This window comes from Pollicipes pollicipes, unplaced genomic scaffold, assembly GCF_011947565.3.
Source record: "Pollicipes pollicipes isolate AB1234 unplaced genomic scaffold, Ppol_2.1 Scaffold_4295;HRSCAF=5057_pilon_pilon_pilon, whole genome shotgun sequence".
In the NCBI taxonomy this organism is placed as follows: Eukaryota; Metazoa; Arthropoda; class Thecostraca; order Pollicipedomorpha; family Pollicipedidae; genus Pollicipes; species Pollicipes pollicipes.
Window position 1 is genome coordinate 37,386,124 of NW_023596461.1, and position 23,195 is coordinate 37,409,318.

Below are 23,195 nucleotides of genomic sequence, written 5' to 3' on the forward strand. Positions count from 1 at the left end.
CAGGCCAAGTTTGGCCTGCTACGCATCGTCCCAGGTTAATGCGGGGGCCAGGGCGCCCGGAGAGGTCTTGAGAGCGACGGACCGTCTCAGCATAACGAGGTCAGCAAACACGGTATTGGGACAGCGTCATAGATACGGCCGATCGGCTTGGCTCCACGCTATCAGTGTCTAATGCATGGCTCCACGCTGTCTGTCTCTGATGCTTGGCTCCACGCTATCAGTGTCTGATGCTTGGCTCCACGCTGTCTGTGTCTGATGCCAGACACACCAACATGTGCAGCACTCTGCTTTCCCAGCAGCACCCAATCCGACACAGCCACACTGTCTGTGTCTGATGCCTGACACACCGACATGTGCAGCACTCCGCTCTCCCAGCAGGACCCTATCCGACACAGCCACACCGTCTTTGTCTGGTAACAGACACACCAACATGTGCAGCACTCTGCTCTCCCAGCAGGACCCTATCCGACACAGCCACACTGTCTGTGTCCGATGCATGACACACCGACATGTGCAGCACCCTGCTCTCCCAGCAGGACCCTATCCGACACAGCCACGCTTGGCAACTATGGGGCTCTTAGCTTTCACAGTGGCAGCGCACAGGCCAAACAGAGTGACACCAAGCCCTATTTCGATTGCGCTAGAGATGCAAAACATTCCCAGAGACTAGTGCTGTCCTCACGCCGACGCTGGCCTATACGTGTGCGCATACGCGCATGTGTTGGCGCCTTATGTGACAGCCGGGATCCGGCTCCCAAGTGGCGGCATTTGGCTGGCGCTGTTGGTGGTACCGGGCTTGCAATATGCTCAGTGCAGGCCAACATTTCCCGGTAACGGCAGCTGCGGCGCTTCCAGCTTCATTAACACTCCAGGACAATCAATGTTGACCTACTGATATTCCTGGTAGCATGGTACCGCGTCTTTTCACTTCATTACGTGATATATGTCTTATCCTGTGACTGTGGCCTCAGTGAGCATCAAGTACCATGCATTCGGAATTTTCTGCTCTTGCCCACCAGCAGCCGATTTCAAAGGCTCCGTCTGTTACCCTTTGTGGTGTTCGTTCGGTTCCGTTCGGCCCAGGTTCCGTTGGACACAGTGACAGCATTGAGGGGTGTTGGCCCGCTTGGCGGGACGCCGGACGCCTCGACTGGGGTGGGACGCGGATGTGGGTCCGCAGCCCACAGACCGCGCTTCTGCGACTGGCCTACAACGGCCAGTCAGCATTTAGCAGTCAGCTGACCGACACAGCCGGCCACCCTCAAAATGGGGCGGCCGAGTCATGGCAGTACAGATGGCGTGGAAAGGTCACCACAACAGATGTGCTTGTTGCTCCAGAATTGCTTTACTTGGCAGACCGTGCCCAGCAGCCGCCAAGAGAAGCACTGAAGTCCTCATGGACGACACGTCAGTACGCCGCCTGCGGCCACCTCCAGAGCTACCCCCCACATACGGTATACAAGACACCAATCGCAAAGACTGGCATAAAGTAGGTTACACCACTTTGTAGAGCCTTTTAGATCCATACAATTCCCCCGGTCGACCTAACCAGATCAACGCAGTTGCGCAAATAATTATTCAAAAACGCGTGTCATTCGCGTGTAGGCCACGTGTCGGCCTACGAACCGACCAATAGAACCATGGGCCTGGTGAGCGAAGTATGCACTTGCACACGGAACAATTACGACGGCGCCACAGTTCAATGTCAAACACACGCTACCGACTGCGACCTTGACGTCAGACCAGCAACACCCGTCCAGCTCAGCACTACGGCTACCAATGCCGGCCCCCAGGCTCGGGAATTATCGAGTTGTGTGTGGCTGTGCTTTGAGGGCTTGGGTCCCCCCCCCCCCCCGCCGCCAAACATTTGGGAAAATGTTGAAACTAGGCTCACGGAAGTGCATGAAAAAAACTTCAAAGCGCCTCTGACCTCCCAGTCCAGAACAAATCCTCCCCCCCCCCCCCCTGTTTACTTTTGCGTGTGGCCACTTTTAGATATGTTTGCATAGCTTGCACTAGTCTCTCATGGGGCTTAGCTAATGAGATCCAGCCGCGGACCACCGGAACGCCGTCAATTCATGTGGCAGGACAGAAGTAGTGACGGCACCTTACGTTGGGGGGCGGGCGTAAGAGGAAATCAACTGTGTCCACGGGGAAACTAACCGTGACCTCCATGGCAAAGCGATAGCTCACAACGCAGCAATGCGAATTATCCCTCCCAAATTATTATTCAAAACCGCTGCAAATGATGGCAGCAGCATGCAGGTCAGAACCGTTGGTAAATAGGGCGGTCGAAGCCATGTGTGTCCCAGTGAAGGTTAGAGAACGGCCTAATTCTAGCCTTGGAAATATAATCCATAACGGCTGATTGCCAGCACGCTTTGCTGGGCATTTGAGCGCGCATTTATTATGTTTACCCAGGCCGGCAACGTCGCATAGCGATAGATTGGAATTCACAACCAGCCCGGAAGTAAAAACGGACACACTTCTGTCATACGTCATCTGGTGTTTGCGAGCTAGACAAAGCATGAAGTCTCCTAGCATTATCATATATCGGATCCCCTTGATAAGGAAGTCCTGAATGTTAGCACGCTGTCAGAAGCAGGTTTTCTGAAAGCAGTTAACATGTTGGTGCTACTTGTGAATGAAGTTAACTTGCGTTCACTGTGGCATTCAAAGTCGGACAAAGATCACCTGGGGACGGGTATCAAAGGATTCAAAATTTGGTACAAGAAAGAATGGCCTTCATTCCCTGGTCCTTCGGCATTACGGGTTCAAAGTTCTTAAGTTGAATTGGCGACCTTCAGTGACTATGAGGTATTGTTTACGTGACGTCATACTATATCGCCCCTGATGATAAGCACAGGTCAAAATACTGAGCACATCCAAAACTATCGTTGTTTAGCATTACGGCGTTGTTTAGCCGGCGTCCACTGAAATAGTGACGATGGTCTACTCATCATAACAGCTTTGAGCTCATGCTGACCTCGGAACAATTCAGATTTAAGGTTAAAATACAGTGAATTGCGTTGCTGAGCATCACTACACACGTTAACGATTAGTGATACATAATACCCGTATATATACCGTATATACATAATACCGAAAAATTGCACCAAAAACTACGCAGATGTTTCGTGATTGCCACTTCACCCGTATAGGCCTCTTTTCACAGTCACAAAAACAAGCCCTTTTTTGTTTCGAGATCAAAAGAATTTGTCGGGTTTTTGACAAGGTGCCAGCATGAATGACTTGGCATATCAGTATGCTAGCAACATGGATACGTTAAATGCTTCTTTTAATTTTATACAAAATCATCCACCGATGTCTGGCGAAAGATCAGTGGACGATATGTATCTGAAAGGTGTCTGTGACGCATCCATGTTTGCACTCTGACGTCGTTTAGCCAGTATCTCCTGGTATCCTGAAGGTTGATAACCTGCATAAGAACGCCGAACTCGTGCCGAAAAATCTTAGGAGCTGCAGGCCTTTCTTATATTAAGTACCGATGTACATTTCAGACGGACGCCATGCCAGGATACCTCCGCCTGGTCGCGGTTATTTCCGTGCTGATTGTCACCTCAGCCCCAAATCTGGCCCACTCAAGCCAGCGTGGCGGCCGGGTCAGCGGCACATGCCCAGCCCGCCGCAGCAGCCAGGCTGCCCCGCTAACGGCCGCGCCGCCTAATTATTTCACGGCCGGTCATTCTCAGGGGCACGGCGCGGCCGGTGCGGCATCGACCTGCCGCTGTTGACTGGTCACCATGGCGGTGGCGGTGGCAGCGGCTGCTGCGGTCGGCCAGCGGCGGCAGGCGACGGCGCGCCAGACTCTGCCGCGGCGGCGGGTCCTACGTGCCGCGACAGGCTGCGCCGCGCGCGAGCATGTGAGTGCCGGCCGGCCGTCGACGCCATCTGGCTCATGCGGCGTGAGTGTGGGGGCCGTGTGGCTGCAGGATGGGGGTCCACGCCCGGGTCGGGGGCGATGGTGGGGCGGCAAGTGTGGACAGACTGGCGCCTGCTGTGTGCGGTCAGAGGTGTAAATTGGTGCGCTGCTGCAGGGCATCATTGCACCCGGAGTGATTGGTTTACGACCTGCGTGTCACGCATGCCTCGGGATTCATTTTTTCACCAGCCTGATACCCCGACAGCCGATTTCCTCGTTCCAAGACATGAGCCAGGCGACCATATCTGCCATTGCAACGAGTCAAGACTTCCCTTGGCAGGCGCGAGTTCACTGCAGTCATAGTTGTCACACGTGGCCAAGAAGCAGTGCACTATTGGACAAACTGTCCGTCAAAAGCTGTTCTTAAGCCTTACATATCATAACGAGATCCTCTAATTCCGAGACGTGTCGGCACGGTTGTTTGCTGCTATAGTTTCGCCCTGCCCCCTCCCGAAACGATGGTGAAAAGTGGGTAGTAAACAGAAAATACAACTCAGCTCTTAGTCGATATCTTTTGAAAATGTCCAGTCTAACGCAGTCGAGTTCGTATCTTTTTCCAGCAGCTATAGATTGATCTAATTCGTGGAAAGTGAATATGCCCAAGCGCGAGATCATTAAATCACAAATCCGAAAGATGTTCACGACCGCACACTCCGAAATCCCTTCAAATTGGTCAAGAAGCCCTTAACAGTGAAAAGTACAGGATAGCATTTTGGGGTAATGTCCGACATCATCCCATAAATCTATACGGAGCATCCACCAATGGATTCCACAGGCGATTTGCTGGGTCGTTCCAAATCTTAAAACTAAGATAACAATACATGGGATTATTTTGATGATTGGTTTGATTGATTGACATGATTTTCGATGGACTCTACCACTCGATTCAGGTTTGTCATTACACTTGGCTACTCTACTCATCAATCCTCAAATTAGGCAGCACGTCGTCAAATGATGCGTGACTGAATGGTCCGATTCTCTTTCTTCAGACGCATAGCTTCGAACCGCGTGATTGTCAGCAGACCAGAAAAAACAGTCAGGCCACTTGATGCCGTGTCACAGAATCCTACACCCCTATATTTTTGATGTCAGAGTACACGAATAAACTCCAATTTATTGGCGGTTCTTTGGCGATCGGCCAAATAAGGTCGATGCGTGGGAGGTCAAAAAAAAATCGGCCAAGACTGATTTCCGGTCAACCGTCGATCACTTGGCAAGTCAGTAGTCCGCGGGGAGGCTAGGGAGCCATTGAAAAATGGGTGCGCACTGATGCTAAACATGAATATGAGATGCATAACTGTACTTCGCTGATCATTTGGTCACGGTTGTAGATTCCTTCAGGCTCTAAGCTAATAATTTTAATTTTAGTGTCAGGATTCTAATGAGAAAAATATGCTTAAACTGTGACGTGTATTGAAACGCATAAACGGAACTCTTTATTGCACCGCACAGCCGCAAAACTTAACGGGGGAAAAGCCTTCGGTGAAAACTATGTTACAAGGAACGCAAATCAAGCGGCTAAATGTTTGTCTTGGAGGGGAGTTATGAGTCATAATTTTTGCAGCTGCGAAACATTATCAGCTTAAAGCTTTCCCGATTGTTCCTTTTTCATAACGTTGCGTTCACACTGGGTTGAACCATCGCATTCAGGAATTTGGTTCACGTTCGTCCTGTCATTATGAGGAAGGGAGGGAGGGAGCTAAGTACCCCCCCCCCCCCCCCCCCCCCTCTGCCCCGCGTAAGGTCTCGAAAATCGAGGATGCTAGAGCTACGCAGAAAATGGCATTGGAATGCTCTCCAAACTGCATCACATGGGCGTGTCTGACCTATGGTAAATGTGACTCTTCATATGTCAAACCACGTCAAAGTAGTCAAATCAGCCTTTTATAAGCCGCTCCTGTCACTTCAGGGAGTAATCATGTTATAATGCGGAATACGACAAAATGTTCTTGGAAGACTGTCAGATAACCAAGTGGACACCGATACATTTGACCTGCCGTATGCCATGATCGCGTCAAAGGGATGAATGAGATTGTTACATTAGCATAAGCGCCTATCAAGAACTGAAGTCTTATCTATGGAGAGAACAGGGTTAGGAGACGCCTTATCGGAATGTAATGTATGCTTGGTTAAGGTTGAAATCGCACGACGTTCAGCGCCAAATCAAGTGAAAGGGGTCGAAGTTTGACCTGGTCTGGCTTTTGGTGACCTCACCTTTCAAGATACCAGTAGGATAGTAGCGCGCTCCAATGACTTAGATGAAAAAAGCAATCCAGAAAGCATTTTTAAAGTGCAGTTTCAACGAGACGTAAGCGATGTTTGTAGTCTTTAAGCAAAATGTCAATGCCAAGACCTCAATAAAGGTCATAAAACATGAGCTACCCAGGTAAAAAGCTCCAAAATTTCGCAACATGCGCAAAAAGCAATGTGAGCTTAAACACCCGAAATTTCAGCGCCGTGCACAAAACCGTTCTGATATTATTCCGTTAGGAGGTGGACTTTTAGCTCCCATCCCTTCTTCTCGCAGAGCGAGGGTTAAACGTCACCTTTGTATTGGCGTTGTGGTCTTCTATTGGTATTGGTCATGAAAAACTGTAAACACGCAAAAGCCAACTTTAACAACGGACCAGAAGAGATGGGGGAGATCACAGCACTGCCCCCCCCCCCCGCCCCTTCCCCCTTCACAAAAAACGGGATCATGGTTGCGCGCCGGGGCGTGACGAAAATGAAATGCGATCAAATCCAGTACAATACAAAATATCCAGGCCATAAATCGTGACATCGAAGATGCCAAAGCAATAACTCACCAGCCTAAACGCCAGGTAGCTTAATGACGCGCGTAAACAGTGCACTAATGAAGTTTCCGTAAGACTTATCCCGTCAGCATGCGTCCCCGACACCCTCAACCGCCTTCACCACATCCAGTGTTTATTTGGTTTCTGCGGTGGTGCATACCAAGAGCTTTTCACTTTTGTGTCGTTGGGTGCTACAAGCTAAGCTTATGCTTTTATCCACTAGATGGCATAGGTACATCTGCATGCAGTGATATACTATACCGCAATACGGTGCTCCAAGTTGCCTCATACCTTTGGCTGCCTTTGGGCGGCCAAACGACTGTAAGGAATAAATCGGCAGCGTAGTTTCGCAAAATGAGTTCGGGGCTGAAAAGTGAAGAGTTGCCCAGCCTGACCCCTCAATATGCTGCCAAACAGGGTTCCCTCCGGATTTCTTTCACTTCCTCCCCGACGTTGGGGGGGGGGGGGGGGGGAGGCTGAAGCCCAGATTGAGGAGGCCGAAGCCACGCCCAACCGAACATGAAACTACATTCCTGGCTTTGAGGAAGCAGAATGTGCGAGGTACAACCGCTACATGTCACTGGTGAGTGAAATTTGACAGTGATGTTGCAGGCTTCTGATGATGATGTGATGTTCCAGGCTTTCCTGACGACCAGGGAACGTACGAGCATGGGATGTAGATCGTCTAAAGAAACCGATAAAGATGGGAAGAGTATTTATGAAAAGGAGTCCCTAGGTAAGCTTCCCATCCCAAAATATGTCACATACAGTCGAACCTCTGACCCACCTGTACGCCGTCAAATGTGTCTGATGATCGTTTAGCCGTAGTAAATTTTACACTGGATAAACGCAAAACTCAGCGAGCCAGTGATATGTAGGCGAGCTGCAACCAAACAGTACGTCACGTTTCCACCAACATCTGGGAGATTGAATGTTGTTGGCTTATTTGTTTAGTAGACCCCGATGCTTTGAGTCCGAAGATCACCAATAATTGCTTCATCACCAGCAAATGTATGATGGCGTCGTGCCCCCGCAGTTTCCGATTTAAGCATCGAAGGTTTGGAAACCTGTTTTGCCAACTTTTTTGGGGTGGTATAGTCTTAGGGCGAAGCCTGTTTTACTCATTGGGTCATTATACCGTTGAGACAACTTCGGAGCTAAAACTCTTCTGCTATATTTATTCTGTCACAACGATGCCTAAAAGGCACTCAGCCGACAGCTGCAATGACGCCATGAGAAGGTTCCATGTCATGTGGGCTTTTTAAAAGCCTGCTCTCAGACGCTAAAATACACATTTTTACCATTTGCTGGAGTGTTGTTTGGAGAAACCACCAGAAAGCACTCAAAGGCACGATTCACCAGCGAACATCTAAAGTTCAAACACTTGTCATCTAACATCTAATGTCATAAATCTTAAGTCTAGTCATACACAGCGGAGTGCTGGCTGGAGACTCGTGACGGCGTGAGACTCGGAGTTAGCATAGCAGGGTCCTGCTAAATCCCAGTCTCATGATATCTAACGTTATCTAGAAATATCCGAAACGTGCTTTTGGCGCTAAACCTTCCTCGGGTCTGAGTTATTGCAAAACAACTGTCAAACATTACATTCGCGTGCTCAAGCAACATGCACCCTTGTCGGCATGGGTAGTCACCGACAAAGATCATTATACAAATAGCAATGAGACACACCGGCTATTGGATACATGCGTAGCTCAAATCCATCACATTTTCCAAACATTTATCTTACACAACTTTTTTCACACAAACGTCTTAAATGTTCATTTCCACACATCATCTTCATTACTTCAGGTGCTCGTCGTTGGCTTCATCGCAGCATGCAAACCCAAGCAAGTCAACTTTAACCAATACGGTTCGCTCACACACGATCCGCTGGTCAGTAAGCAGTCTGAAATATTCACCGAGCCTCAACCCCAGTTCCTCCACACAGTCTTGGCGTGTTCTACATAGGAAGCCGGTACCGAGCTTTCAAACATCTTCAAGGAAAATTATCGCACCAGTATCATATGGGTCACACCAAGCATAACCACGAGTGCATTCAGCAATGCGTCGAGCGATAATTTGCTTTTTTGGACTGCGCACTGATCAGCGGATTATGATTGAGTGAAATGTATTGATTATACCTGATGACTTTATGTGTGTGTTGCAATAACACCATCGACGAGAGCCTGGATTAATAAAGATGTATGAGTGAAAAATCAGCATGTCAGATGTGAGATGTAAGTAGTATGTAAGGGTTATGTGGGACATGCACGTGGGCAAATATTGTGTGTGTACGGTATTCATGTATCTAATAGCCAGCGTTCCATATTATCATTAGTATAATGAGCTTTTTCGGCGGCTTTCCATATCGCTAGGCTGCATGCTTCTTTAGCGCGCGAATAAAGTGTTTAACAGTCATTTTGTCAGGGCGTAGACCTGAAGAAGATCCAGCGCCGAAAACTCGTCTTCGATATGTTTAGACAAAATATTTGTATATTTTTATATTTAGATATTTTGGCTTGGCTTCGTGTGACTGTGGTCTATCATCGCTCTGCTAAGTCTAGTGGTATGCTGATGGCGCCCCTAAGATACAAATGTGTGCCCTCTCAAACGCTGCGTTTGGGAAGTTTTGATATTCAAAAGTGGGCAGCTCCCTGGCAATGCCGGCAAATATGCGAGCGGTTCAGCAGGCTAAAAAACTGTCAGTTTTTCTTTTGCTAGGGAATTGTGTCTGGTATGCGTTTCTTCGAGTATACTTAATGGCTACCATAAGCATGGCTGCTGTTTATTTCGTGGTTGGTGATATGCGTTAGGCTGCTTCAGTTGTTCCGTGTGCGTATGCCGTGTTTAAATATATCAATATTTTCACACCTCAAAAGATTGCATCCCTTATCTTATCACTTGAACAATTGTATCAACATTTTTTTAATTATCACACATAATAAACTTTCACACTTAAAAAAATGTCCACAAAAATACGTGGAAGATGATGACGTGTGCACCATACAATAACTAAATGAAATACTCAAAAGCCCGAGCTCTTTCTTCCGGTTATAACGCTAGAGCTTATGTGATCAGTGATTTGGTCTTACTCAGACACTCAACGATGTTGAATGTAACTGTGCCCCATTTCTTGCTGCAAACTCCCAGGAGGTAAGTGCTTCATTATTGGTTGTTGTATTTCACTACTGTTGCAATGTTCTGCACGTTGTTTACTCAAACAATTACAGCTGTGTATGTGCCGGTTGGGGGTAAAGCATGGATTATATGTCTTCAAATGTTGCCGAGTTTCGTGTTCAAATAAACCGATGAGATGATGACAGCTAGAGTGGTAAGTCTCACATCTAGGGACTCATTCACGTTGTCATCGGAGTGATTTGGTCATCCATGCTAGCCAGTTAGTAAAATGGCTGCGACAGTCATCGGAGTGATTTGGTCATCCATGCTAGCCAGTTAGTAAAATGGCTGCGACAGACCTTGTTTGATCAGGACGTGCATCAAACGATGAAGAGGAGATGATTACCCTCGAGGTCATCAAAGTGCCGACAAAGGCTGCCTTTTGGAGGAAAACAAACAAGTAGTGAAAAGAAACGTGCATCTAGTATGATGGCGTGCGTGATGACCTGTGGAGTGGACTTAAGCCCCATAACTTATCACTGCACGGGCAGACTTAAGGTCACCTGATCTCTGAACTGAAAAAGGCAGTAACAGAATAAATTGACAATGTCAGCCGTTACGTGGCAGCGTGTGTTCCATAACTGTTTGTCGTATATGCATAGCTACAGACAGAGAAACAGCGGCCACGTTAAGCAAATCAGCAGAGCTTTGAAAGGTCGCGAAATGCTGTTCTTGGCCTGACAAAGCCATGAAGCTCAATTTGTGGTGCATTTCTATTGGGCAGCGTTACAAACTTCAAAAAGGCGCGCAGATGCACTAACGAAAAGCTTGTTTCAAGCATAATCAGGGAAATTATTTTGTCCTGTTTCATGTTTAGAAAGTTCATAAAGTGTCTGTCAATTTCAGGCGCACGTATAATATCATAAAGTGCCTGTCAATTTCAGGTGCACGTAAGATACACGGCACGCGCAGAATAGCATTTGTGGCGTGTCGTTGAAGGGGTGCCGTTTTTTAATTACTTGTCTTAATCATGAATGTCGCAATTTGGACAGGCCTATGAAGACAAACGGCGGAAACACGACAAAATTGTACATTGATTGACAGCAAGCTGAGCACTTTTTCTTTCCGATATGTACGGTTCATTTTGTACCACTCGTCATGCGTAGATTAGGGCCCAGACGGCGTCTGGTGGATTGATACCACTGCTACTGCTACCACTGCTACCAGTCGGGTGATAGTAATCCTATTTGTTCTGTTGCCGTGCGCTCACAGGAGGTGAGTGTCAACAGTGCTGTTATATTCTTGGTTATTTAGCACAGACTAAGGCGGACGGCCAGCCCTAGTCCTACCTGATACCTGTGGTTTTGTACATGCACCGCCACAACACTTCTATCAGCATGCGCACAGCCAAAACAAATAGAAGCCAAACACCTCGAGGACAGGCCGTTTTTTATTCTCTGCCAGGAAAACTAAGCAAAATTGTACATTTTCAAAGGTCCTCATTTGCATGTGCAGTGGAAAATATCAGGGCCATGTCCAATACCAAACAAATGCAGGTAATAACTGCTCTTTGCATTTCGAATGCTGCATATGGGGTCCTGCAGAAAGCCCTTAATCCGTGAACACCATTCCTGCCAGCAGGCTGGAATTATTGCATGCCAAGGTACCAATGAGCCGTGTATACCATCCATAGGTTCGGCTCTTTTGTGCCTACATTGAAGTGAATATGACATATTAATGTATGTACGGAGTGTTGAGGTGACTGGCTTTTGTATAAGACGATATGTATTTGATCCCAAACCGAAACTACGTGGAAAAAATGCTAAGGCTTCTCTTCATGCATCAAGTTTCTAGTTTTCTTCGAGTCGCACACCAATGTCGAAATGATATCCTATGCATTTCATTAGCAGGGAAACATTACTAGATGTCTGTTTAATTTCTCCAAAAATGTTTTGCCGCCTTACCTGTTGTGGCCATGATTGCTATGCATTCCCAACCTCTATTCGCCCCACGTGTTATGTCAGCTTTATCTCCAGCTTACACACATATGTACCAGCGGGCCCGACAGACAGTGACAGTGTTGAGGGCAAGTGCTCGCGCTCAGCACCGTGGCGTGCCGGGGGAAGTGCTCGCCTCAGCACCGTGGCATGCCGGCAGCCGACCATGAGGGTGCCATCAACTGCATGGCGCTCAGCGAGGACGGCTCACTGCTCATCACGGGCTCCGAGGACTGCACCGCCCGCATGTGGAGCACCAAGACAGACGACACCGAGTGTCTGGGCGTCCTCGAGTGAGTACGCGCCGAGTGTCTGGGTGTCTTCGAGTGAGCACGCACTCAGTGTCTGGACGTCCTCGAGTGAGTACGCACCCAGTGTGTAGACGTCCCCGAGTGAGTACGCACTCAGTGTCTGGGCGTCCTCGAGTTAGTACGCGCCTACTGTATAGGCGTCCTCGAGTGAGTACGCACTCAGTGTCTGGGCGTCCTCGAGTTAGTACGCGCCTACTGTATAGACGTCCTCGAGTGAGTACGCACTCAGTGTCTGGGCGTCCTCGAGTTAGTACGCGCCTACTGTATAGGCGTCCTCGAGAGAGTACGCACTCAGTGTCTGGGCGTCCTCGAGAGAGTACGCACTCAGTGTCTGGGCGTCCTCGAGTTAGTACGCCCCTACTGTATAGGCGTCCTCGAGAGAGTACGCACTCAGTGTCTGGGCGTCCTCGAGTTAGTACGCCCCTACTGTATAGGCGTCCTCGAGAGAGTACGCACTCAGTGTGTAGGCGTCTCGAGTGAGTACGCACTCAGTGTCTGGGCGTCCTCGAGAGAGTACGCACTCAGTGTGTGACGTCCTCGAGTGAGTACGCACTCAGTGTCTGGGCGTCCTCGAGTTAGTACGCCCTACTGTATAGGCGTCCTCGAGAGAGTACGCACTCAGTGTCTGGGCGTCCTCGAGAGAGTACGCACTCAGTGTGTAGCGTCTTCGAGTGAGTACGCACTCAGTGTCTGGGCGTCCTCGAGAGAGTACGCACTCAGTGTGTAGACGTCCTCGAGTGAGTACGCACTCAGTGTCTGGACGTCCTCGAGTTAGTACGCCCTACTGTATAGGCGTCCTCGAGAGAGTACGCACTCAGTGTCTGGGCGTCCTCGAGAGAGTACGCACTCAGTGTCTGGGCGTCCTCGAGAGAGTACGCACTCAGTGTCTGGGCGTCCTCGAGTTAGTACGCCCCTACTGTATAGGCGTCCTCGAGAGAGTACGCACTCAGTGTCTGGGCGTCCTCGAGTTAGTACGCGTCGACCGCATGGGCGTCCTCGAGTAAGTACGTGCCGAGTGTCTGGGCTCACGCGATTGAGCTCACAGAAGATAGATCGAGATTCCCGGATCGATGCATTCCGAATGATTCGGCGACCTCACTTGCATGCGAATCTTGATAGAGTTGAAATGGAGTATGTCGTTTTACTTAAGCGAACGCAAGGTGAACGTTCTGGGGTCAGCGGATGAGACTACGCACCGTCTGACCCTTGGCATTCTTGTGTGAGCATATACACTGAGTGCTTCCATGCTATCGGGTACGTGCAAAGAAAGGCAGGAAGACCACTACTAATACAGCGTTTTAGTGTTTCTCATTATTACTACCGTTTCTACCGTAGATCACTTGTTATACACCTTCGCTGCCTGTATACCTGTTGGTTACATGCCTGTCGTTGCCTATGGAGCTGTCGGCTATACTATTTTAGTGACTTCAACGCTTGGACAGAAGGGTGTGATTCCGCAAACTTTCGTTCTGCCCTGTCCCCGTCACGCAGCTTTTTGGGACGCTGTCATTCCACGTCAAACAGTGCTATTCAAAGCCAGACAAAAGCTGGTTATCATTATCTTCTGGCATCAAATGAATATGTGAATGTTACGAACCATCCGCCAAACTTTTTCAGAAAAGCAGCGATGGATTTTGGTTAAACATGAACACAACCAGATATGGGCTTTTGGACTTGGTATGACACGTTGTAAAGAACAGGACACAAGTCGTAATAGATGCTGTTTGAATGTTACCTTTATATCGAAAACGCGGCATACTGATGGGTGGAACAGACTATTCACTGCCAATCAGCTATTTTCAAGGTCATGACTTCGGGTCATAATGAAAGGCATTATGAAAGACATGTAGTATTACGCAAGTCTTGAACTGAAATTAAAAAACCTGATGTGCATGTCGAATGGAATCCAACGGCTCAGTATTATGCATTACCAAACAGCTGTAGATCGATTTGCACTTGTCTCATGACTTCCGCGACTTTTATTAAGCGAAAATACGACAATTGAGTTCTTGAATGCATCATTGCGGCAAAATACATTCAAATAGTAATAGGATGGGGTTTTTTACTGCAAAAAAAAACAGTGTACAGATGGGGCTTCATGAATATTAGGGGAATGCGCTCTTTTTTGCCTGTCGTCCATGTGCGGTGTTTGCATGCACTACCGGGTTGCTGGGCATACGAGTATCGACCAGGCAGTGGACCTCACGCCGGCTTTGTCTGCTGCGCACATCACTGGGTGGGCGTAGTGGCAGCAAGGTCCAAAGAAATAATCACATGGCTGGGCTCTGTAAATGAAAATTTAGCACTGATCTTATCAGCAAAAACACAGCCGTGAAAGCTTGGGTATCTACTTCATTCTGTAGCACTCGGGAGCCGATGTCGAACATGGACTTCAAAGAAATTACAAATGCAGACATATGCCGCAGGGAATACATTAGTAACGCAATTACAGTGGAAGCCTTGGGAGCCGTGTCCCCCCCCCCCCCCCCCCATTACAAATAGGGTGGCCGAGGCCGAAGAGAAACTGGATTCTGGTTATAAACTGGTATAAACTAGTTATATCTGGTTGTCTCCGTGAACTTTTCATGTCGAACCACTGTACCCGAGCCTATGCACCCTGCGTTATACGGACGCAACACGGTCAGGCACGCGACCCACCACAGCTCAGACTGATTACTTGCGGGAAAGGCTAGCTAGACGCGGCTTGTTCAAGGTCGCACTTGCTCGAGTGTTCGACGTTGTGGGCCGATGGTGGATTAAGGGAGACACGTGAAGATGGGATTCCTGACCCTAGTTCATCGTACTTTCTCATCGCGCCGCTGGCATTTACGGAAGCGTTGTGAAAGTCGGCCCCGTCGTTTGTTGCAAACTTAACATATTACGCTAACCCATCCCCACCGTGTCGTTGCTATTGATTTGGCTTTTAGCGTGATACCACTGCTGGGTTATTGAGCAGCCACGAGGGCTGAGAGCGTTGCCTGCGCTGGAGTGCTAGCTGCACACATGGCTCCTGTTCGGCAGAGGCCACACGAGCTACATCACTTGCGTGGCGTCGTCAGACACGTTCGTCCTGACCGGCTCGGCCGACGCCACCATCAGGAAATGGGACATGACCACATGCGAGTGCCTCTTCACATACGAAGGTGAGGTGACGCCACAAGCGCGTCGGCAATGACTTCACGCAACTGACGTGTTTACCCATGATGGTATTACTAGCATCACATCAACGCAAGGTAACAAAAGGCCTGGCGAGAAAAATCACGATCAGAGCACCACATGAAACCAATGTAACGAAAGAGCTGGCAAGAAAAATCAAGATGAGGTAATCACACTCATTGGAACAGACGGATTTTACAACGGTCAAATCACCAGCAGTACCTCAAACAAACCCAACGAAAAAAAAACTGACGAAAAATCGGAATAACTTCAATCCCCAAACACGTTGATCGTGAGCTCTCCTCTGTTAGCTACAGGGCACCAGGCAACCTTCACTTTGCGTGCGGTATACCTGAGTGGCGAGTCGTCCTGCTTTTGTAGATGGGCCTCACTGATAGCTTGTCCAGCATAATTAAGCCGTCTCTACGACACGAGACATGAATGTCGCCGGGTGTGGTGTCCGTCCATTTCATTGTGGCTGATGCATAACGATACTGCGCTCGGTGACAAAGTCATCTGTAGTTCATTCTAGGACGTACTTTCATCATGACATATGTGGATCAGCTCGACACCCATGGCCTCAACTCGCAGTTGCGTCATGGCACGCTCAGCCTACGAAACAGGCCCAGCCGTGAATACGCGTGACGTGCGGTAATGTGTTCGGCTGACCTCCGGCCTGTCCTCCCCCTCCCCCTCCCCATCCCCGCAGGCCACGAGTCGCGCATCAGCCGGCTCATCTGCACCGGGGAGTTCATCTTTTCTTCGTCTTACGACAAGACGGTGTGTGCTTGGCTGTTCGACACCAGCGACATCGTGGACGGCAGCCAGGGCAAGGCCTGCATCCGCGTGTTTAGGGTAGGCTCTCTCGCATGCAGGGGCTGGACAGTAGACACTTGGAGAGGCCCTGTCGATACCTGGCACGGCGGGAACGGTGGCATTGATGGCAGCTTTTGGGAAATATGTGTATCATTTAGGACACATTTTCGAGATTTAAATGATACAGTGCAATCATGTTTTTGGTTGCGCGGTATTCAAGCGGCCTTTTAAGTGTCATTGCATGGCAGTTGCAGGCATCCAAAGATGGCATAAATGAAGCGAACAAATGTGTGCGCTGCAGCAGCTGTTGTACTCACATTACGTGACTCAAGGTCAAGCTGAATCAGCAGCCGCGTGCAATCGTTTACGTAGTACCTCGCCTGTGGACGAACCTTCCAAGTAATTGATGCATTTATGTATCATTTGCTTCCACAGAGGTATCACGCCTCCTGAGAAGGTACAGAGGTCAGGCTGCTTCACCACATGTACGTGACATAGAGTGGCATTGGTGTTACCGCAGGGCCACCGGGGTGGCGTCTACCCTATCATCTTTCTGCCTGCGAACGATGTCGATGCGGACGAAGAGGACGCGGATACGGTCACCATCAAGCCGGGGGACCTGCTCATCACGGGCTCCACTGACAAGACGGCCAAGTCCTGGAGCTTCGACTCGGAGACCGGCTCCTGCCTCAGGGTGAGCAAGCGGGGCTGCTGCAGGAAGACAGCCCGTGGGTTCTGTTGACCGACCTGGCAGCTGTTGGTCGCAGAGCAGGTCTCAGGTCAACGCAGCAGATCTGTTGACCAGCAGAGAGCAAGTCAGAGCAGCAGGTCTGTTGACTTTACAGGAGGCCTACATGGCGTGCGATTTGAGGGGCCAGATCATGTCTATTGAGTCATAAGGTGCATCAGTGATATATATATATATATATATATATATATATATATATATATATATGTATATATACCATGTTACTTTGGTTTGCAGTTATGCAACGACTGTGCGACGGCCGGTGGTAGCGCAAAATAAGTCGTACGGAGAAGATATGTATATGATATGTATCGAAATTCATCCCTTCCCATGACACAAACATGAGCAGGGTGAATTTGTTCTTGAACAATGACAGCCTGCCAGTCACTGTCACCGAGCTTATTGTGTTCAATTTGCGTGCGTTGCAATATTTTCCTCCCCACATCATATCGCATCCATCCATTTCGCTCTTCCACGCGGCTGTGTCTTTTAAATAAATGTCCTTCCGTCATAAACATGAGCTAGGCATCCCTAAGCTTTGTTTTGCGTTGTACTGGCCAGTAGACTTCGATGGCGCTGCAATGTACACCTAGGTTTGCACATACATACGTTGTCATTACTGTGATATCTTTATGTGCCGCCAATTGTACTGTTATTAGCACGCTTCATCAACCCCGTAGCTCTCAGACGGTCTCACCCCAACAATATGTCATGCAGACCTGCCCTCCAGCGCTGTGCCGTCTCCCTCTGTGAGCTGCTCCCCGGGTTGACCGGCGCTCCACGCACTCCGCGCTGTTACAGACGTTCCGGGGCCACACGGCCCCCGTGTCGTGTATGGCCACCGACAGGGATGGCAGCACCCTTTTCACGGCCGGGCCCGATCGCACCATCCGGATATGGGACATCCCATCTGCCGTCTGCCACCGAGTAAGCCCTGGTGCAATCATTCTGGATGCTTACAGTTAGCGACGTCGAGCTCAGAGCCGAGTCAGGCCGAGGGTGTTGATGTGGACCTCACAGCGCTGGTGATGTGGACCTCACAGCGCTATACTCCAAGCGATATCGCCTGGCAGACCCGACTTCTACACGGCGGGGGGGGGGGAGGGATTATTTGAAGTGGTTTCAGTTCATTATCCAATAACGCTGGATAACATACACAGTCTGTAACGCCCTGGGGCGTAACAGAATGCTTGAACAATGTGTACTGAAAATAACGAGCTGCCTGAGAAGCGAATTGGTTAAACCGAATTATGAGTCTTACTATCCTCGCACCGTTCTTCAAATACAAGTCGCTTTACGAAGTGTCTTACATGACATGACTTAACACGCGCCCGGGTGGCCGGCTAGATGCCCTTTGCTCGGGTGATGGGTCAATTTGACCCCTTCCCCTCCCCTAAGATCTCGGGAACTAAGAAAGCTAGAGACACTAAATTTGCAGGGTGTCTTGGCCTGTACGTGAACTCACTTTAGTCGAAGTTTGAGCTCGCTAGGTTATAATCTTCAGATCAAATGAGGTCAAACAAGGTCAAATTCTAGGTTGGCCTCCAAGGGTGCCCCCAGAACCTAGGAAGCTGTTTCTAAGCAAAAGGTCAAAAGCCCGTTTGAGGTCAGTGACCTTGTTTGACCCTTTCAAGGTCATGGTGACCAAAATCATACCAGACTGCTCTGAGTTTTGCATTTGAATAGGCGACAAAGATTACGCTAGGCAGTATGTTCCTAAAACAAAATGTGGACCCGAGTCATCTTAGGTCAATGACCTTTTCTGACCTCTGAGAGGTCAATGGAAGATGTATAATGCGGTTCCTGCCGTCAATAAATTCGAAATGAGCACCGCAAACTATCCCATACAGCAAGTCCTAAAGTAATACATCAGGTTAGTTGTAACCTTGGTCTGATCTTCATACCTGACCTTAGGTCAACGTAATTTGCTCATCCAATATTTGTAGTGCCTAAGAAAGCGTCTCAGAGATGTATGGCTTCGTCAAACACTCCGTTATTGTATCAGATTGGACGATTGTCTAGAAATTGCCCTCGCTGAAACATGGCCTGACTTTGACCTGTCATAGGTCAGCGACCGTACAAGGAACATCTAAATTTTTTATGTCAAACGATCTGCTATTCAATTTTCTACAGCTATGCCAAATTTGGCGGAGCTTCGCCGCGTCGTTCAAAAACCATTCTGGAAAAACCTTCGGGGGTCAATTTAACTCCCACCCTAGTGCGTATTAAAAGTTCCTTATGGTCTCTTCAAAAGGAAAAAAATGTACTCACACATCTGGTCACCGAGGCTTCTAGGCAATGACTTTGTCAACAATGTTCTCTGATGAGCAGTAAATCACTAGAAACCACATATCGCAATATGCATGCTGAACCAGAGATGGACGACTTGGCCTCAGCTGACTCTGGCTGCCCGTTCGTTCCAGACGATGGAGGGGCACACGCAGTCGATCGTGTGTATGCAGGTGGTGAACAAGCTGCTGTACAGCGGCTCGGCCGACACCACGGCCCGCTGCTGGGTCACCGCATTTGGGGAGTGCACGCGAACGTACAAGACGCACAAGCACTCGGTCATTTGCCTCAAGGTGGCCGATGGCGCTGGTGAGGCCCCTGTCTTTGGCGACCGGGATGGCGGCCTGGAGCAAGCTGTTCAGTTTGGGGCCTAGCGCCCTAGATCATCATTATCATTAAACCATCCGCAAATCATCAGCCGCAAATCACCATTATCAGCTCTGGGATTGCGAAAAAATGCAGTCATATTTTACACTGAAGCAGTGTGACAATCTTGCGCCGAATACACCAGGCAGGCCAGGGAGCGAGCCAGGGAGCGAGCCAGGCAGGCAGGCCAGGGAGCGAGCCAGGCCCCTCGGGACCACAATTCTGTTCGCGGGATCGGATTCAGGGACATCACATTGGATTGAGCAAAGATAACTGTATGCGATTTTGTTACGCAACTGAAAACGTATAACGAATGGACAAAATTGTCTTCCGCACACACGTCTTGCTTCAGATGTTATTTGCTTTTGCAGGCGCGGCGTTACACACACGCCGGCCGTTTGACAGGTATTCAATGGCACACTAAAGCGGTAACGGAAACTGCCGTGTTGCGAGCTGATAGGCCACTTTTTCAGTGTTCACCGGGTGCGGCGACACGAACGCGCGGGCCTTCGACGCCAAGTCTGGAGCGCTGAAGCGCACTTACATGGGTCACGAGTCAGCCATCAACTGCATCCAGTACATTGACGGCAAGCTCTACACCGGCAGCAACGACGGTGCGCTGAAAGTCTGGGATGCCAAGGATATCGCGTAAGTTGCCGACCAAAAATCTGGTCTTGTAGTTCTGTTCCGAAGTTTCGCTCGATTTTCCCGCCTCCTCTGTGTCGCACTGCTAAGACAAAACCTAGCTGCTTGTCACGCATTTTGACCACGAGCGTGCTCTTCTACCAGTACAAATTGAAGCGCATCATTGCTAGTCTCGTGTCATAATCAGCCCTGAGCTCTGCGGAGGGTGGTAAAGGCAGATTGATTGATAAGAAAGTAGATAGGCGACCGGCAGCACTCATGGGCCGTCTCTCCGGCAGTGACGACCCAGTGCCGGAACAGGAGGAGGAAGACGAACCGGACGAAGAGGAGAACACCTACTTCAAGGAGCAGGATCGACGCATCAAGGACCTGGAGCGGCGACTGGACGGCGCCGGCCACGACCACGACATCCACGGGTACGAGCTGGAGCTGGCCGGCATCGACGACGTGGACTAGACGGCGGCCTCTGCCGCCGGCCGCCGCCGCCCCGACCGCGCCGCGCGAGACTCCGGCTGGGCAGGGGCGTGGTCGCGGCGCGCGGCCGCCAGGCGGCGCTGCGAGCGCCGGCCTCCTCCGGGCTGCCCCGCGGCGCTCGGCGGGCAGAGCTGGGCACCCGATACCGTAGCCGCCCGCGCCGAGGGGCGGCACGGACGCCGCCGCTCACCGTTAACGAATACATAGAACGTGCTGTCTCCTGTGTTTGAGGAAAATACGCCGCTGCGGGATGTGGAGCCGCGCGAGAAGCACGCTGTCGTTCTGGATGTGGGCATGACATGCAGCCGCGTTGAAAGGACACCTGCCAAGACTGTTAGGTGCAAGTGGCCTTGAGAATGCACGGGCTTCTAGATATGTAATTTTTTGCTGAAAGCTTAATGTTTATTTTCAATGCTGTAAGACCGTAAATATGGAAGAAAAAACGTCATGGGATGTCCAAAAGGAAAATATATTAATTTATGTTCACCAGACAACTTTTCTGAGAACTTTTTTTTCTTTATAAATTTGGTCCGAACCCTTTTGAATGGATGGATTTCTGGGAACAGCGCTCACACTAAGCAGTGCTTGTTGTGTGAGCTCTGACCCCCACCATCCGATCGCGCAATCCCAGGCAACGGCAGAATTTAGTGGCGAAAGCTTAACGTGCCTGCAGTGCCCGGCACGGTCCGTCCCGCCCTCTGACGTCAATTGACCTTTAGCGCGACCGCTGCCACCGGCCGCAGGCCATACCTGTCAAGGGCAAATAGCGAGCGCCCTAAAGCGCCTCGAACCCACCCAGCCACGGGTGGGTGGATCGGAAGGCAGGCGCTCTAACCAACTGAGCCACCGGGACGGACAGAGACCATAGACCTGACATAGGCAGAACAGTAGGAGACCTTTGCCAACGCAGGCATAAAAGTGCATAGGCAGACCAATCTAAAAATACATTTTGAAATAGTTGCGCAGGGTTTTGTCAGAAGTTTGTAGCTATGCTCAAGGCCTACACTTTCGTAAAATTAGCACCAACGGTACGCAGGCTGTTCGCCATCCGCATACTGTGTGCGGCCCGCCAGAGGTCCACATCCAATGGCGGGGAGGTCCGCAGTGAAAGAAACGGCTGCTACCGCCGACTGCACTGCAGCAGCGGCGAGATATACCAGCCCGCTCGGGCGACTACGCGGAGAAACAGGCCACTTTTGATGCAGTGGGACAGCTTAAGGACAGTGTTGGTGCCTCGCCGGTAGTGAAGGCCGCCAGAGTGCAGAGCGATGCGTTCCTCGTCCTCTGGGAACTTCCGTCATACGTTTTTTTACGGAGACATGCAAATCTGAGATGGTTTCTTTGACAATCATGCAGTTTAAAATATAATCACAATTAAGTATATTAGCTTTTGATCAGCTATGAAGATCCGATCGAGATAAACCAAAACAACTTTTTAGTGCAAAAAAGCTGTCTTACGGTGCAGTTTTTTACTCCCACTTTGAACACCTTGATCATGAAGGTGTTGGCAGATTGCTCGTGCTGACTACTTGACGGACGCACTAGAGGCCTTTTTCTCTTTAAAGAACTTGCTCCCAGCGGAATTTGTTGACGCTTACTAAATTCAAACACGAAAATGATTTCATAATATGTTTGTTAACTTGGTCTTCTAAATGCAGCGAGGTCACTGTCTTAAACTGATTTTGAGAGACCCTATGTATGCAAAAGGAGTTTAAGTTAGAATTGGTTGCATTAGGAAAATATGAGGCCACCTCCGACAGTGATTTCCATTTTGCCCTGTTTGATCTTGGTCGGCCGAAGATAATGCTTTGGAGATCTTAAAATCTCACACAACCGAGTTAACATAGAGATTTGCCTACCCTGTAAGTTCTATGTTTGCTTGCTTTTAAGTTCTATGCCATACTTTTTAAGATATCAAGGGATCAAACGGAGTTTTCCGCCCCACCCCACCCATTGTTGCCGTAAACCATTGCCCATTGCGCCCATACCACGTCGTATCCAGCCGACTAACCTCTGTTAAGCCTGGAAGACTCGGCCACAAAACCAGCTCTCCGTCGTCCTGTTGGTAAAACAACCCTAACACACGGGATGAATCTGTTAGTCAACTTTGCCCATAACTACTATTTTCCAGCCAAACCTTCGATAAATGTCGTGATATAGAATAGCAAATATAAAAGAGCTAACTTACTTTAGTAAGATGTGTCAAACCATCTTTATCTCTCAAGTTCTGTGTAAGAAATAGGATAACTTTTTTCCGGACATTGGACCATATGTAATGCAAATATCATTAGTGTACCTTTTTTGACCGTGAGATGTACACCGTTTAAGCGCACCAATATTTTCGATGAGAGGCTTCTGGCAAGTATTGACCTGCCAGCGCAATATCTATCAACATCATGTCATTTACCTATCAAGTTCGGTCCCGCCTAGCCGGTTTTTAGGTTGGCGGCTAGCTGGCTAGCCGGTTTTCAGGTTGGCGGCTAGCTGGCCTAGCTGATTTTGCGGTAAGGTGGTAACCGGTGGGAATGCAGGCTCACA

At 49.4% G+C, this 23,195-nt stretch overlaps 2 protein-coding genes across 3 annotated transcripts in view; one reads left to right on the plus strand and one right to left on the minus strand.

The window, feature by feature from the left end:
* LOC119096748 (uncharacterized) overlaps window positions 1–6,839 on the minus strand; it is a 28,025-nt gene extending 21,186 nt beyond the window's left edge. The window contains exon 1 of the mRNA XM_037219661.1: window positions 6,751–6,839. The gene's annotated coding sequence lies outside the window, so the exon portion shown is untranslated. The remainder of the gene's footprint in view (window positions 1–6,750) is intronic.
* LOC119096747 (WD repeat-containing protein 86) lies at window positions 3,849–20,696 on the plus strand. Of its 2 annotated transcripts, none has more exons than XM_037219659.1 (10): window positions 3,849–3,884; window positions 7,378–7,475; window positions 12,011–12,145; window positions 15,185–15,306; window positions 16,029–16,174; window positions 16,656–16,829; window positions 17,685–17,810; window positions 19,307–19,481; window positions 20,012–20,186; window positions 20,462–20,696. In XM_037219659.1, exons 2-10 carry the CDS (start codon window positions 7,408–7,410, stop codon window positions 20,637–20,639), a joined length of 1,299 nt encoding a protein of 432 aa, XP_037075554.1. In that variant the 5' UTR covers window positions 3,849–3,884; window positions 7,378–7,407; the 3' UTR covers window positions 20,640–20,696. The 2 variants fall into 2 exon arrangements, with proteins under 2 accessions (XP_037075554.1, XP_037075555.1); XM_037219660.1 differs by lacking the exon at window positions 3,849–3,884 and adding an exon at window positions 3,893–3,926.
* The last annotated feature ends 2,499 nt before the right edge of the window (window positions 20,697–23,195 follow it).